This window comes from Peromyscus californicus, unplaced genomic scaffold (assembly GCF_007827085.1).
Source record: "Peromyscus californicus insignis strain IS unplaced genomic scaffold, ASM782708v3 Scaffold_7__1_contigs__length_154581171, whole genome shotgun sequence".
NCBI classification, from domain to species: Eukaryota; Metazoa; Chordata; class Mammalia; order Rodentia; family Cricetidae; genus Peromyscus; species Peromyscus californicus.
Genome location: NW_026294595.1, coordinates 7,753,496 through 7,767,387, shown reverse-complemented (window position 1 = coordinate 7,767,387; position 13,892 = coordinate 7,753,496). Strand labels below are relative to the sequence as shown.

Below are 13,892 nucleotides of genomic sequence, written 5' to 3'. Positions count from 1 at the left end.
TCCTGTCTCCATGTCTTGGTCACTGTTCTATTGCTGTGAAGAGACTTTGTGACCACGGCAATTCTTATAAAAGAAAATATTTAATTGGGGGCTTGCTTATAGTTTCAGACAGTTAGTCCATTATCATCATGGTGGAGAGCATGGCAGCATGCAGGCAGGCATGGTGCTGGAGCAGTAGCTGAGAGTTCTACATCCCAATCTGTAGGCAGAAGGCAGAGGGAGACATGGCCTGTCATGGGCTTTTGAAACCTCAAAGCACATCCCCAGTGACACACTTCTTCCAATAAGACCACACCCCTAATCCTTCCTAAATGGTCCATCAACTGAGAACCAAACATTCAAAGATACGAGCCTATGGGGGGGCATTCTCATTCAAACCAGCACATTCTAACCATCCCTCCACCCAGCACCGGGATTACAGGCATGCACTGCCAGGCCCAGTATTATTTTCTTTTTATGATTTTATTTATATGTATGTGTGTGTGTGTCACATCTGTGTGGTGCTCAAGTAGGACAGAAGAGTGTCATATCCTTTGGAGCTGGACTTTCAGGACGTTATGAGCCATCCAATGTAGGTGCTGGGAGCCAAACTTGGGTTCTCTGCAAGAGCAGCAAGAGCTCTTAATGGATGAGTCATCTCTCCAGCTCTATGCCCAGAACCATGTAGTTTCTGAAGACTAGCTTTGGGCCTCATATTTGTGCAGCAAGCATTTACCTTCCTGGCTGAGCCGACTCTCCAGCCAAAGGAAGAGTTTAAGTGACAGTCTTAGAGACAAAGCCACCTACAACCACAGTGTGTATGGGTTTTGTTTGTAATTTTGAGACAGGGTCTATCACAGGCTGGACCTCATTGTCTAGCCAACAGTGACCTGAACTCCTTAACTTCCTGCCTCTGCCTCTCAAGTGCTGGGATTCCAGCACGGCATCCACTGGGCTTCTGCATTTAATGTCTAAGACTCTTTTTCTCTGTGCTCTTTGGCCAAAACTCTTTTCCTGTATTCGTTGAACTAAGAGCCAAGCAAATGCAACAGGGGACTGTTGTATAATGCTTTGTTTGTGTTCTGACAAATAAAGGTTGCCTGGAGATTAGAGGGTGGAGCTAGCCATTAGTTAACCACAGATGCCAGGCGGTGGTGGCATGAGCCTTTAATCCCAGCACTTGGGAGGCAGAGGCAAGCAGTTCTCTGTGAGTTCGAGGCCAGCCTGGTCTACAAAGCAAGTTCCAAAACAGCCAGAACAAAAAAAAACCCAAAAAACAAAAAAACAAAAAACCTCTCTAGTGGCTAGCTGCTCTGCTTCTCTGATCTTTCAGCTTTCAACCTGCTAACATCTGCTCCAGGTTTTTATTTAATAAGACTAATTAGGTTTACGCTTCAGGGGATTTGTAGTAAGTATTAGATAATGAAGCCCAGGACAGTAGAACATTCCACAGTGGCCTGACCAGGTTAGAGTCATCTTCCTCGTCTGGTCCCCCCAGAGATAACTGACCAGCCTAGAGTTACTCAACCAGAAAAAGAGGGTGGGCCAGAACCTGGTCATCCCAGCTAAGCGTCCTGTGGCTTTGCGATGCAAACCTTCTGGCAGTTCATCTCTCTATCCCATTTCTACTTACAGGGAGAGTCAGCAGCAATAGGGATGAGTGAGCATTCTTTCCTCAAAGGTAGAAACAGTAAAAACAGGAGCATCACTGAGCATGTCAAGTAGAACCATGCCTATCTGTAGCTGAAACTCTATGGTTGATTTTTTCCATCATATACAGTGAAAACACTCAGCCATCCAGAGTGCTGCCTCCTGCTTCCAGATGGCTAGTGCTCAGTAACGCCCATACTACCCAAGCATGCTTCCCGACAGGTTTTGAAATGATCTGTCTAAAAGTGATCAATTTCAATTTTGTAATTTGGCTATTCTTTTATTTTGCCATAATCTAAGAATTATTCGGCTTCAACATTATTCAATTTAAAATTAGTTTCCTAAGCACCTACTATGTGCCAAACTCTATGAATACAGGTCGAAACAAGAGCCTCTAGGGTGGTGAGGTGCCTCAGCAGGTATAAGGGCTTGCTGTCAAGACTAATGGCTTGAGTTTGAATCCTGGGACCCACCATGAAAGGAGAGAACCAACTCGATCAAATGCCCTCTGACCGCCACATGCATGTGGCAACACATTCATACATGCACACAAAGAAGGAAGAAAGGAAGGAAGGAAGGGAGGGAGGGATAGAGGGAGGGAGGGAGGAAGGGAGGAAGAAAGACCTCAAGATGATCTTGAACTTCTGATCCTCTTGTGCTAATCCACCTCCCAAATGTGTTGGCAAAGTGAGGTGTGACTTTCTGTTCTAACAGGATTGAAGGCAGAAGCAGCATATTCCAAAGTCGTGCTGCCTTCAATCCTTTCTCTGAAACATCACTGTTAGCTTTTCCCCCTCAAGCATTCAAACATTCCACATGCCTCGTGCCTCAGCAGGCTCGGAGGCAATGATGGTCCTATGGTATTTCCTGTTCCCCCAGTGAAAGAATGTGAAAGAGGACACCAGGCTGGCTTTACAGCCAAGGTGGCCTTCTTGAGCGGTGTCATCAAACCCATCCTTGGCAAACTGATTGATGGCCAGTCCTGGGACATTCTGGAGTACTGAGCCTCCTAGTACCATGTAAAGGTGCTCAATCACAGTCAATGCTGCACACCGCGGCTATTACGGGGGTGGTGGGTGGGCTGCATCTCGACGGTGAGGTGTTGGAAGAGCCACGTCTCTCTTCCGTCAGGTACCAAAATCTGACAGCGGACACTTGGCAGCCACACCTGCGGCTCAGCGGCCGTCACCCAGACGATAAAGGTCCGGGGCCCAAGACCCCTTCAGAGGGCGGGGTCGCGACCGGGCCTTCTTGACGGACAGCAGCCTCGTGCGCTGGGCAGGCCCCCTCGCGCAGCGGCCACGCCCCCACTTCCGGCCGGACAGCGGTCACGTGCCTTGAGACCCCGCCTCACAGACGCGGCTTTTCCCCAACCTATGTCTCACTGAGCGGGCAGTGCCTTCCCTCGGCTTCCCTTCCGCCGGAAGTGGGGCGACTTTCCCTTTCCGGCTACGGGTCCCGGAGCGGAGCGGGAGGCCGGACCGGGGAAGCGGAGCGACGGCGGCGGCGGCGGCGGCGGGGTCGGCCATGGCGGAGCTGGTGCAGGGGCAGAACGCTCCGGTGGGCATGAAGGCTGAGGGCTTCGTGGACGCCCTGCACCGGGTCCGGCAGGTACGGGCGCGGGAGGCCCGGGCCGGGGGCGGGAGGCCGCCTCGCCGACGCCTCGGGTGGGCAACTGGGACACGGGAGGCCCGGGCGGTTCCCTCAGGCGCCCCGGGCCCGGAGCAAGCCTTAGCCGAGCGCTTCTGGCGCCTGCGCGCCCGGCTGCACCCATAGGCCTGCCAGTCGGGGTTCAAATCCCTACAGCTCCTGGTGGGCACTCGGGTGTAGACCCCGGGCATCCATCTCACTCCCTAGACGTGGCTTCTGCAGCCGTGGGAAACCTCATCTTCCACTTGCTGCATTTCAAGCGGATTGGAAGAAATTCGAAGACATTTTATATTTAAGAATGTTTTTGGTTTTGTTTTTTGGGTTTGTTTTTTTTTTTTTTTTTTTTTTTTTGCAGAAAGGAGAAGGGGAGGTGTTAGGTGGGTGGTCCCCAAAAGTTCCTTCTGGCGATTAGTCCTGCTCTGCTGGGAAGAGTGTGGGATGGGCTCGCTCCGACCGTGAAACTTTACCATCTGGCAATATCGTGCGTTTTGTCAGTGAAACTGGCTTTTTAGAGGGCTTGAGCTTCCCTGGAGAATGAATATGGGACCTCTTTGGCTCCTGGCATAGTGCCTAGAACAGAATTGTCCTTGTCTCTTGCCTGAAACTTAGTGACAAGATACCCTGACGCTCACACTTCCCTCTGTTCAGTGATGTTTATTATCTTCCCTGACTCTGTAAGCTCGCTGGTTCTTTGAAAGCTGGGCCGTAACTAATGACTGATTCCCAGCAGAATGCCACAGGATTCGTCCTCACCTGTGCACGTGAAAATGGGGCCTTTGCATCACTTTCCAGGAGTCCTGCGAGGGAACCCTACCTGTCTCCCCTGTAGTTTGCATTTAATGCTGATGGTTCTGTAGACATTATCTTGGAGCCTGACACTTCCCAAATGTTGGGCTCACCCTAAGTTTTCTCTGATGAATTGTTTGTTACTGCCTAGGCCAGCCAGTACAATAGTGAGTATCCATCCATATTCCACTACAGAGTTACTCAGTTACACACTTGTAACGGATGAACATGCCACCCAGCTCCTCTTCCACCACTGTGCTCACTAGTATTTTCTTCTGCCAGACAGAGTCCTGAACCCTGTTTCGCACTAGTTGGTACTATCTACTGGATTTTCCTCTATGCTAGAGTGTCAAAGTCATCGTGTTGGCTTTCTGTGACCACTAACAATTATAGTCGCTGGTTTAGAAAGCTCAGGTCCTTTGTCTGTAGCCCTTTAGTTGAATATAAAATGAATTAATTTCTTTCTCTCTCTCTCTCTTTCTGTTTTGTTTTTTGAGATGGTTTCTCTGTGTATCCCCTTGGCTGTCCTGGAACTCGCTCTGTAGACCAGGTTGTCCTTGAACTTAGAGATCTGCCTGTCTCTACCTACAGAGTGGAAAAATGAATTTTTTTTTTTTTTTTTTTTTGGTTTTTTTCGAGACAGGGTTTCTCTGTGTAGCTTTGCGCCTTTCCTGGAACTCGCTTTGGAGACCAGGCTGGCCTCGAACTCACAGAGATCCGCCTGGCTCTGCCTCCCAAGTGCTGGGATTAAAGGCGTGCGCCACCACCGCCCGGCCCTAAGACTCCATCTCTTAACTTGCTCGAGGTGGATGCCTTCTGTTAAATGCTGCCTTAATGTGGAGCGCTGGAGAAGGAAAACTTCATCAGCATTGTTCTTATTTCTGAAGCACACTGATCTGATGCCTGGATCGGTAGTGAAGCCCATTGGAGATGGGGGTGTTGCTGCTGAGTGGCAACAGCTGGAGGTCCATACAACCTTTAAAGATTTGAAGGGGATTAAAAAAGAGAGAGAGAGCTTGGTATAAGTAGTGTGCACCTTTAATCCCAGCATTCAGAGGCAGAGGCAGGTGGATCTCTGTAAGTTTGAGTCCAGCCTGGTCTACAGAACGAGTTCCGGGACTGCCAGAGCTACATAATGAGACCCTGTCTTTAACACACACACACACACACACACACACACACAAAAGAACCCAGGAAACAAAAGATTTGCTGGTAATTTGGGCGTTTATTAGTAGATTTCATTGGGTAAGACTGAACATTAGAAATCTGCATTGTAGAGCTCTACTCTTGGAGAGGACCTGAATTGTATTCCTAGCACCCACATGGTGGCTAACAAATTGGTAGCTCCAGTTCCAGGGGATCTAATGTCTTCTTCTGGCACCACACACAGGTTGTGCACAGACATGCATGCATGTAGGCAAAATACCTACACACAAAGTAAAATTATCTTTTAAAAAAATCTGCATTATATGCATATGATAAAGCTTGGCAAAGGAGATCCTGTTTGTTTCTGGATAGTCAAGGTTCTGTGTCTCCATCACATACAGAGAGTGCTGCCAGGATGAGATGCCTCCCTCACCCCAGTAAATGGAAGTAAGGGTTTTGTTTTGTCTTGTTTGTACTGGGGATTGAACCCAGGACCTTGTACATGCTAAGCAAGCCTTTCAACACACAGTGAAAAAATTTTGAGGTATCATTAAGAGGCCTAGGCTGGCCTTGAACTCAGGCTTCTGCATCAGCTACCCACATAGCTGGGATCACAGGCCTGACCTCCTAGTCTTGACTTAACTATATTTCTTCATTTTTATCTTTTTTTTTAAACTTACTTATTTTAATTTTATGTGCATTGGTGTTTTGCCATGGGCGTTGGGTGCCCTGGAACTGGAGTTACAGACAGTTGTGAGCTGCCATGTGGGTCAACCAGGGTCCTCTGGGAGAGCAGTCAGTGTTCTTAACCACTGAGCCATCTCTCCAGCCCCATATTTCTTCATTTTAATAAGCATAGAGCTTTCTCCCTTCTTGGATGGTCTCATAAATATTAGCAACAGTAAGGCCTGTAGTTTTTCAGAGTAACGAGTTGTCTTGTGTTCAGTTAACATAGCAAGTTCTAGTAGTATGAGATGGCCCTGCTGGAATTCAGTCTCTTAAGCCTGTTGCATAGCTCTGTCATTTAAGCCACTGGGCTTCCTTCCTGGTGCTATCTTGAAGCATCTTTATATGAGTGTCTCCAGGCTCATAACAACAATGGTTGGTGTTAGTGTACTTGAGTATGGAATTCTTTTTTTTTTTTTTTTGTTTTTTTTTTTTGGTTTTTTTCGAGACAGGGTTTCTCTGTGTAGCTTTGTGCCTTTCCTGGAACTCACTTGGTAGTCCAGGCTGGCCTCGAACTCACAGAGATCTGCCTGCCTCTGCCTCCCGAGTGCTGGGATTAAAGGCGTGCGCCACCACCGCCCGGCGAGTATGGAATTCTTAAACTCAAAGGGAATCTCTGAATATACGCATAAAACTTAAAAAAATTTCCAGAGTAGGGGGTCCAGTGGATTACTGTGTGGCAGATAAAAGAAATGCACATCTGTTCTGAAGGGCAGTGGAAATAGGATCTGATTTGGGACTACTGATAAAGTCTACGACAGCTAGATATTCCCAGAGCATCATGGCTAGTTCTTCAAGTCATTGGCTGCTTAGCAAGTTCAAATGTTCCTTCATTAGCTTAGAGAGGACTGGATGTTAGGAGTGTGGGCTCAGAGCCAAAGAAAGTCATCTTCCAGGGTCACATTCTGCACCTGTGCCCTGACTTTGGGTTACAAGAGGGACCAGTGGACACTAGTCTGTTTTGCTTTTAAAAGTTTTTCTGGCCGGGCAGTGATGGCGCACGCCTTTAATCCCAGCACTAGAGAGGCAGAGCCAGGCGGATCTCTGTGAGTTCGAGGCCAGCCTAGTCTATAGAGTGAGATCCAGGACATGCACCAAAACTACACAGAGAAACCCTGTCTCAAAAAACCAAAAAAAATAAAAAGTTTTTCTGAGAATGATTAAAAATATTCCCTGGCTAAGGACATAGCTTAGTTGGTAGAGTGCTTGCCTAGTATGCATATATATAGTACTGGATTCAGTCCCCAGTGCCATATAAACTAAACATGGTAGCACACATATGTATATAATCTCAGCACTTGAGAGATCGAAGTAGGCTGATTAGGAAGTTCAAGGTTGTCCTTAGCTACATAGGGAGTATAGCAAGTTTGAGTCCAGCCTGGGCTACATGAGAACCTATCCAAAAAGAAAAATGTTTCCAGAAAGTCTATTAGCATTGGTCATCCCGTAAAGACAGTAACTTGTTAACAGAGTCTTGTACCATCACAGTGTTACAAACTACCAACAGCCTCCCACTAGCTTTCCTGAAGATAGGTTATTTTGCCAAAGTCAGTGTTCTTTAGGACTTTATGTTCCTATTTGTTGTGGAGGTAGTTTTGTTGAGGCAGGGTTTTGCTGTGTAGTTCAGAATTGTCTCAAGCTCATGTTCCTCATGCCTTAGTCTCCTAAGAGCTGGGATTATGGGCATGCACCATCATACACACCTTGCTAAGGAGTTTTGTCTTAACCCCATTGAGGCCCTATGCATTACCCAGCTCCATAGTATGTACTCATATAGAGTGCAATATAGATGGCTCTTCAAGGAGTTGGGCACCATGCCTTGCACCCAAATAAAAGTGACCAAGCCATTATAAAATCGAGAAGGCTAGCAAAATAGCTTAATTCCTTTGAGGAATTTTGTAGGCCTGGAAATCTAATCACTACTGGCACCTTTGTGGGGGAAATATTGATTAGTGTGTGGCCTTAGAAGTTCAGCCTCCTTGTGGTGCTCCATTTCCTACTTTTGAGACTGAGAGTAGATTGCTTGGGGGTAAGTGTCCTATTCCCTGGGCTAATATGGGGCTTCAGTAACATGATATTGGCATAAGCAGCAGATTTCCTTTAAAAGAACAGAGTGTGCCTGCTGTTAGCAAAAGCTCTGTTCACTGGCTGTTGGATGCACCTTGACAGCTCATGCCTTTGCTCATTTAATATGTGGGTCTGATTCATGGCTCAGATGAGCTGCTGAATGCTGAACAGAATGAAGTTGTGTTCTACTGAAATACTGCCTTGTGTTTATATACTCCTTTCAGCTTTCTCAGACAGTTGGGGAAAGCCAGTGTCTATGGGGAATTCCTGACCTGCTCCTGAGGCTTTGCTCTGATGGGGCAGTGTTGAACCCTTGGAGTGAGTTCACCTGTGAGGGTTTTGTTTTTGGTTGGTGGCTGCCACGTATCACTACAAGCAGTTCTCAACCTGTGAGTTGCATCCCCTTTGGGGGTCACATACCATTTATCTTGCATATCAGATATTTACATTACAATTCATAATAGTAGCAAATTACAGTTATGAAGTAGCAACAAAATAGTTTTATGGTTGGGGTCATCACAACATGAGGGGTGTGTGGCAAACTCTCATTAGGAAGGTTGGGAGAAGTTGGAAACTTACTTGGTATTGAAAAGTAGATAGTAAATTAACTGCATTCCATGGTATACTTCAAAGACTTCCAGTGGGATTTATCATTATCTTCAGGTTTGATAGCTCGCTTATGTTACCACATTTTGCTGTCTTTTGAAGTCCCAGCTGTGTAGTTAATACCTTGACCACAGCTCTTCAGCTAGTGCCTCGTGGGCTGGAGAAGACTCCAGGAAACCTGCAGCTATGTCTTGTCTTACCCGCGCTGTAACACTTAGAAGCCAGTGTGGCTTCACATACAGATCTAGGGCTCTAGTTTTTCCAGGAAAGCTGACTGCCTTTCGATGTCTGTCACAGCCGTCATTGTCTTCCACTGCTTTCAACAGTAGCTGCTGCCATGACACTCTGGGCTGCCTTCATTCCTGCCACCTTGCTGCTGCTGTTTATACTGCCCATTAGGACCCTGACTGATAGTTTTTCTCCCATCCTTTTCCAAATTGGGTGCCCATAAAGAGGCCCAAGTCTTTTACAAGTAGCTGCCAGGCCTTGACTATCGCGTTTGTGCTGCACACTGTTACTAGGTCTTTGATGGAAAAGAACAAAGAATTTGTGGGTAGGGTTAAATAAAGATAGAGCCACCTCCTTGCTGCAGGACTTCCTCTGCGTCTAATAGCTATGTGTAGTAACTCCTACCAGGGTAGAGAGTGTTATGTCACTTTATGGAAACAAGTTAATTCTGTGGATCAAACTCCAGGTACCCTCAGCAGCCCTTTCACATCCATGAACATGCAGAACTCCCCTAGCTGCAGCTAGAAAACATGGCCGCATTTATTGTGCTCTCTCTGCTTTCTAACAGAATAGGTATTTGTTCGCACTCTTCTGCCTTCCTTTACTTTATTTTTTTGAGACAGGGTCTCTGTATGTAGCTCTGGCTGTTTTGATCTATGTAGCCCAGGCTGGCTTTGTACTCAGACCTCTGCCTGCCTCCACCTCTACCTCCGTCTCTACCTCCCAAGTGCTGGGATTAAAAGTGTGCACCACCATGCCCCACTGCCTTACTCTGTTTCACCTGTGAATCATCCCAATTGAAAAGAATAATTTTGGTCTTTTAGAATAGTCTCATGTAGGCCCAGGCTAGTTCAGAGTCTCTAAATGTAGTCCTCACATTCCTGATCCTTCATCCACATCACAAATGGTGGAACTAAGGTGTGCATTGCCACAATCAGCTGCATTTGGAGTTTTATAAGAGACTGGGAAGAACAGCCAGTCTGCTTCTGCGGGCACAAACTGGTTGTACTGTGAGAATAGATAGTGGCAAGTCACTTGCCATTATTTGAAGAGTTGAGGAGTTGCCATGTCCAAGGCCTCTTTCCAAGGGCTGGGCCAGTGGAGAGATAAATCAGACACATTGGTGGTTACTTTTCATTTTCCTGTGGAGTTAGATGCAGGGCTGGGCTAGAATTCGTATTTCATATTTGAAAATAAGCCAGAGGAGATAGAGCAGTTTTTCTCAAAAGGGCGCACAGGGGTCTTGGGAGATAGCCCAGATGCTGAAATACTTGCCACACAATCATGAGGACCTGAGTTCCGGTCCCTAGGTGCAGTGGTTTGTATCTAATCCCAGTGCTGGGGCGGTAGAGACAGGAGGAGCTCACTGGTCAGCCCACCTAGCTGAGTTTATGAATTCCAGGTTCGATGAGAGACCTTGACTTACAAAATGGGGTGGGTGACTGATGAAGACATGTCCTCTGGCTTCCCGCGGGTGTGTACACGCACGCACGCGCACACGCACACGCACACAGGCCCATGTGCACAAGTAGTTAATACTGTATATGCTGTGGCTTTGGGGCTGGGTCTGGAATTCTAAGCAGGACTTGATTCTTCTGTCCAGTTCATTGGATCATTTTCCCCCTCAGTGAGGTGACTGCAGCTCTCTGACCCAGTAGTTAGTGAAGGGATGCTTGTGGAGCAGGATGGAGAGGAAGATGCCAAGAGGCATTCCATATCAGCCCCACCTGTTAGCCCCGTGTCTCAGGATGATCCTTTCAAGTGGACTTCTCCATACCTGCTTTGCCTTCTGCAGGTGTTTATTGAATACATGCCACATGCCAAGCATGACGTCCCCCATCAGGGAAGGTCTGCTTTAACTCTGGCAGAACTTAGACCCTTTTAAGACTCCTAACAGCTGAACTTCTCCCCAGAAATATTTCAATTTTATTAAGTTTAGGATTCCTCTGTAGGCGAATCCTAGAGCACCCAGTTAACAGGTGCTCCAGGGGACCACAGTGACTGGGGCAGACATGTTCCCCCAGAGCACCCATAGTTATAAGGAGGCAGTTTAACTGCCTCATTGTGAGCTTGTGCCACTGTGAGTTTGTGAAGTGCTACAGATGGAGGAGAGTTTCAGTCTGCCCTTGTGGATGCAGTGAGTGGCTAGAGAAAGCTGGGAACTGACATCTCTACAGTCAGAATTCCTTTTGCTTAATGCCAGTAAATAGAGCAGGATCAGCCAGGGGCAACATCGCTGGTGGCAATACCTTCTATTGACAGTATCCATATTGTGCTGGGTGCCAGGCAAGAGTTCTTAGATATGTCAACTCATTTGATGGTCATAAGGTCCCCCAGTGGGTGGTAGTGACATGATGTGATTCTGATCCATGCTGTGGAAACAGATCATCCCACTAAGCAATAAGGAGACTTTGACAAAGTCTTTTTTCTGTTTTCCTCTTGGGTGATGTCTCACTGGTCAGCCAAGTGTCTCAGCTTTCGCAGTACTTGGGTTATAGGCATGTGCTACCATGCCTGGCTTATTTAACTCTTATTTAAGCCTTGGTTTTTCAAAATCTGTGAAGTGGAAATTCTTAATGGTAATAATTTTCTTAAAAATAGATGATATTGGGAGGGAACCCGTGAGTGATGGGAAGGGGTCCTGAATAGGGGTTCCTAGGCAGAGAAACATTGTTTCTTTTAGGTCTGGATTGAACTCCATCTAGGCTTGGTAAAATGCTGTGTGCAGGTTCTGCTTCCAAGCCACACCCCTAGCCCAATGTTGTTTTCTATCTGGGTGCTAGAGGTTCTGGCTTTTCTTTGTTACTGTTAAGCTTCCATAAAAGGTTCAAGTGGCCATTTCTGGTTCCTAGTACTGTGTGCCAGGCTGATCGGGGTACTTTGCATTTGTTACATTGTTGTCTCCAGGTAACCCCCTCCTCACAGGAAGCTCTTTATAAGATCCCTGAGGACTTTATAAAGGAATGAAGCACTGCAGACATCTGTTGGTGTGTAGGGAATCTGAATCTGATGTGTCACTTTCTCTGTGATGTACTTGGATATGGAATGCAGGACCAGGACATGGCCCTGTGGCTTGTGGCTCCAGACCCTGGCACTGGGTCTATGGCCCTGGCTGCTGTTTCCTGCTAGTTAGTACAGGGAGCAGAGTGTGCCAGTCCAGCCTCATATTCCCCCAGGCAGGGTTACTAGGGCTATTGAAGCCTACATATTGTGTGGGTGGCTGCCTAGCATTTATTTAGCTGTTCTGTATGTTTCTAAGGATAAATTGGTGGACTCCAGCTTCCCGTTTGGGTTTTCAAGATGAGCTGTCATGGCTTTTAGCCTGTAGTCTCAATCTTGAGTGTTCTTCGAATAGCAAGTGCCGTGTCCTAGTGACAGTGATTTACTGTGACTCCTTTATGACTTCTGCAGTGTTTATGAAGTCTTAGTACATTGTTTGTTTACTGTTTTCACTTTGTTTTATTTTGGGGATTAGGGTCTCTCTCACTGTGTGTTGCTGGAATTCCTTTCCAGGGGAGCAATGTCTGCCCCTTTTCCTAAGATCCCAGCAACAAACTGCATAATTCCACCATGGAACTGATGAGTTTATTGGACTTCACAGAGCATAGGTGAGGGTTCTTCCCTTTAAAAGGTCACACCTGAAAAACAGCTACCCAGCAGCAGTGAGCCCCCGCCCCCCCAGATGGGGTCCCTGTCCCTTTATATAGTCTACCCCTTCCCCAAGGCTTCCTGAAGTTAAGGCAGAGTTACATGCCACAGGGAGGTGGTGGGAAAGTGGTTGGTTACTAAGGTGAGAGTCTCATGGCTCTCCAACCCTCCATGATGGGGTATAAACAGTTAAGGAGCCCAGTTGAGTAATCCTTTTGCAAGGAAGTGCATTTGAAGTCCTCCTGCTTCAGTATTCCAGGATCTGTGATAATAGGTTCATGTCAACCACATTGGATTGAAAATACTTGTTTTTGTTTGTTTTGAGACAGTGTCTCATGCAACATTCTAGGCTGACCTGAAATTCAGGCTGGCCTGGAACTTACGGCAATCCTTCTACTTCAGCTTCTTGAGTGCTACCATTACAGTCATGAGTTACTTTGTGTGGTTCCAGTTTAAAATAGTTTTTCCTTTTTCTTTTTTTGCTAATGTATATTGTATGTATGCATACATGCATGTATATTCTTGTTTTGTTTTTCAAGACAGGGTTTCTCTGTGTAGTCCTGGCTGTCCTTGAACTCACTCTATAGACTAGGCTGACCTAGAACTCAGAGATCTGCCTGCCTCTGCCTCCTGAGTGCTAGGATTAAAGCAACATGCATATTCTTATTTGCATATGTGGGAGCACTCTGCAAGTATGTTTTGAGTCCAGAGGTTGACATCTGTGTCTTCCTCAGTTGCTTCCCATTTAATTTACTGAGACAGAATCTCTCAATGAACCCAAGCTCACTGAGCTTGCCCCAGGGACTCTCTTGGCTCTGCCACCTAAGTGTTGAGATTGCAGGTGGGCCACCATACTTGTCTGGCTTTTTTTATGTGGATGCAAGAGGCTCAGATCCTCAGGCTTCCGTCGCAAATGCTTTATCCATTGAGCCTGGCCTTGAAATAATAAAAGGGAAGAGCATCACTGTCCCAAATGGGAGACTTAGCTGTGCATATAAGGGAACTAAGAACAGTGTGTGTGTGGTCCTGAAAGCATGGATCCTGAAACCACCAGAACAGCCTTGTGTACCTGTTGGAGGAAGCATCAAGGAAAAGAACCTTGCCACCTTACTCACAGTCATGCATTCTGAGCTCTGTATTCGAATGTGTGTGCTTGCAGAAGCTAGATAGGAGAGGGCTGTTGGGTGTTCTACTCTTTCACTGAACCCTCAGCTAGTAAAGCCCAGCAATCCATCTGTCTCCTCCCTACAGCATTAGAATTACAGGCATTTGTGACTATACCCAGCTTTTTACATGGGTATGAGCCTGGCCCTCATGCTTGCAAAGCTGAGCACTCTAACCCGCCGAACCATCAAGACAGGGTCTCTCTGTGTAACCCTAGCTGTTCTGGAACTTGCTCTGTAGAC

The 13,892-nt window shown here is 46.8% G+C and overlaps 1 protein-coding gene across 1 annotated transcript in view; it reads left to right on the top strand.

Annotated features, from left to right (window-relative positions):
• The first annotated feature begins 3,069 nt into the window (after positions 1–3,069).
• Fubp3 (far upstream element binding protein 3) overlaps positions 3,070–13,892 on the top strand; it is a 47,792-nt gene continuing 36,969 nt past the window's right edge. Inside the window, 1 exon segment of the mRNA XM_052723086.1 lies at positions 3,070–3,240. Within this exon segment, the coding sequence (XP_052579046.1) occupies positions 3,157–3,240 (84 nt within the window). The 5' untranslated portion in view covers positions 3,070–3,156.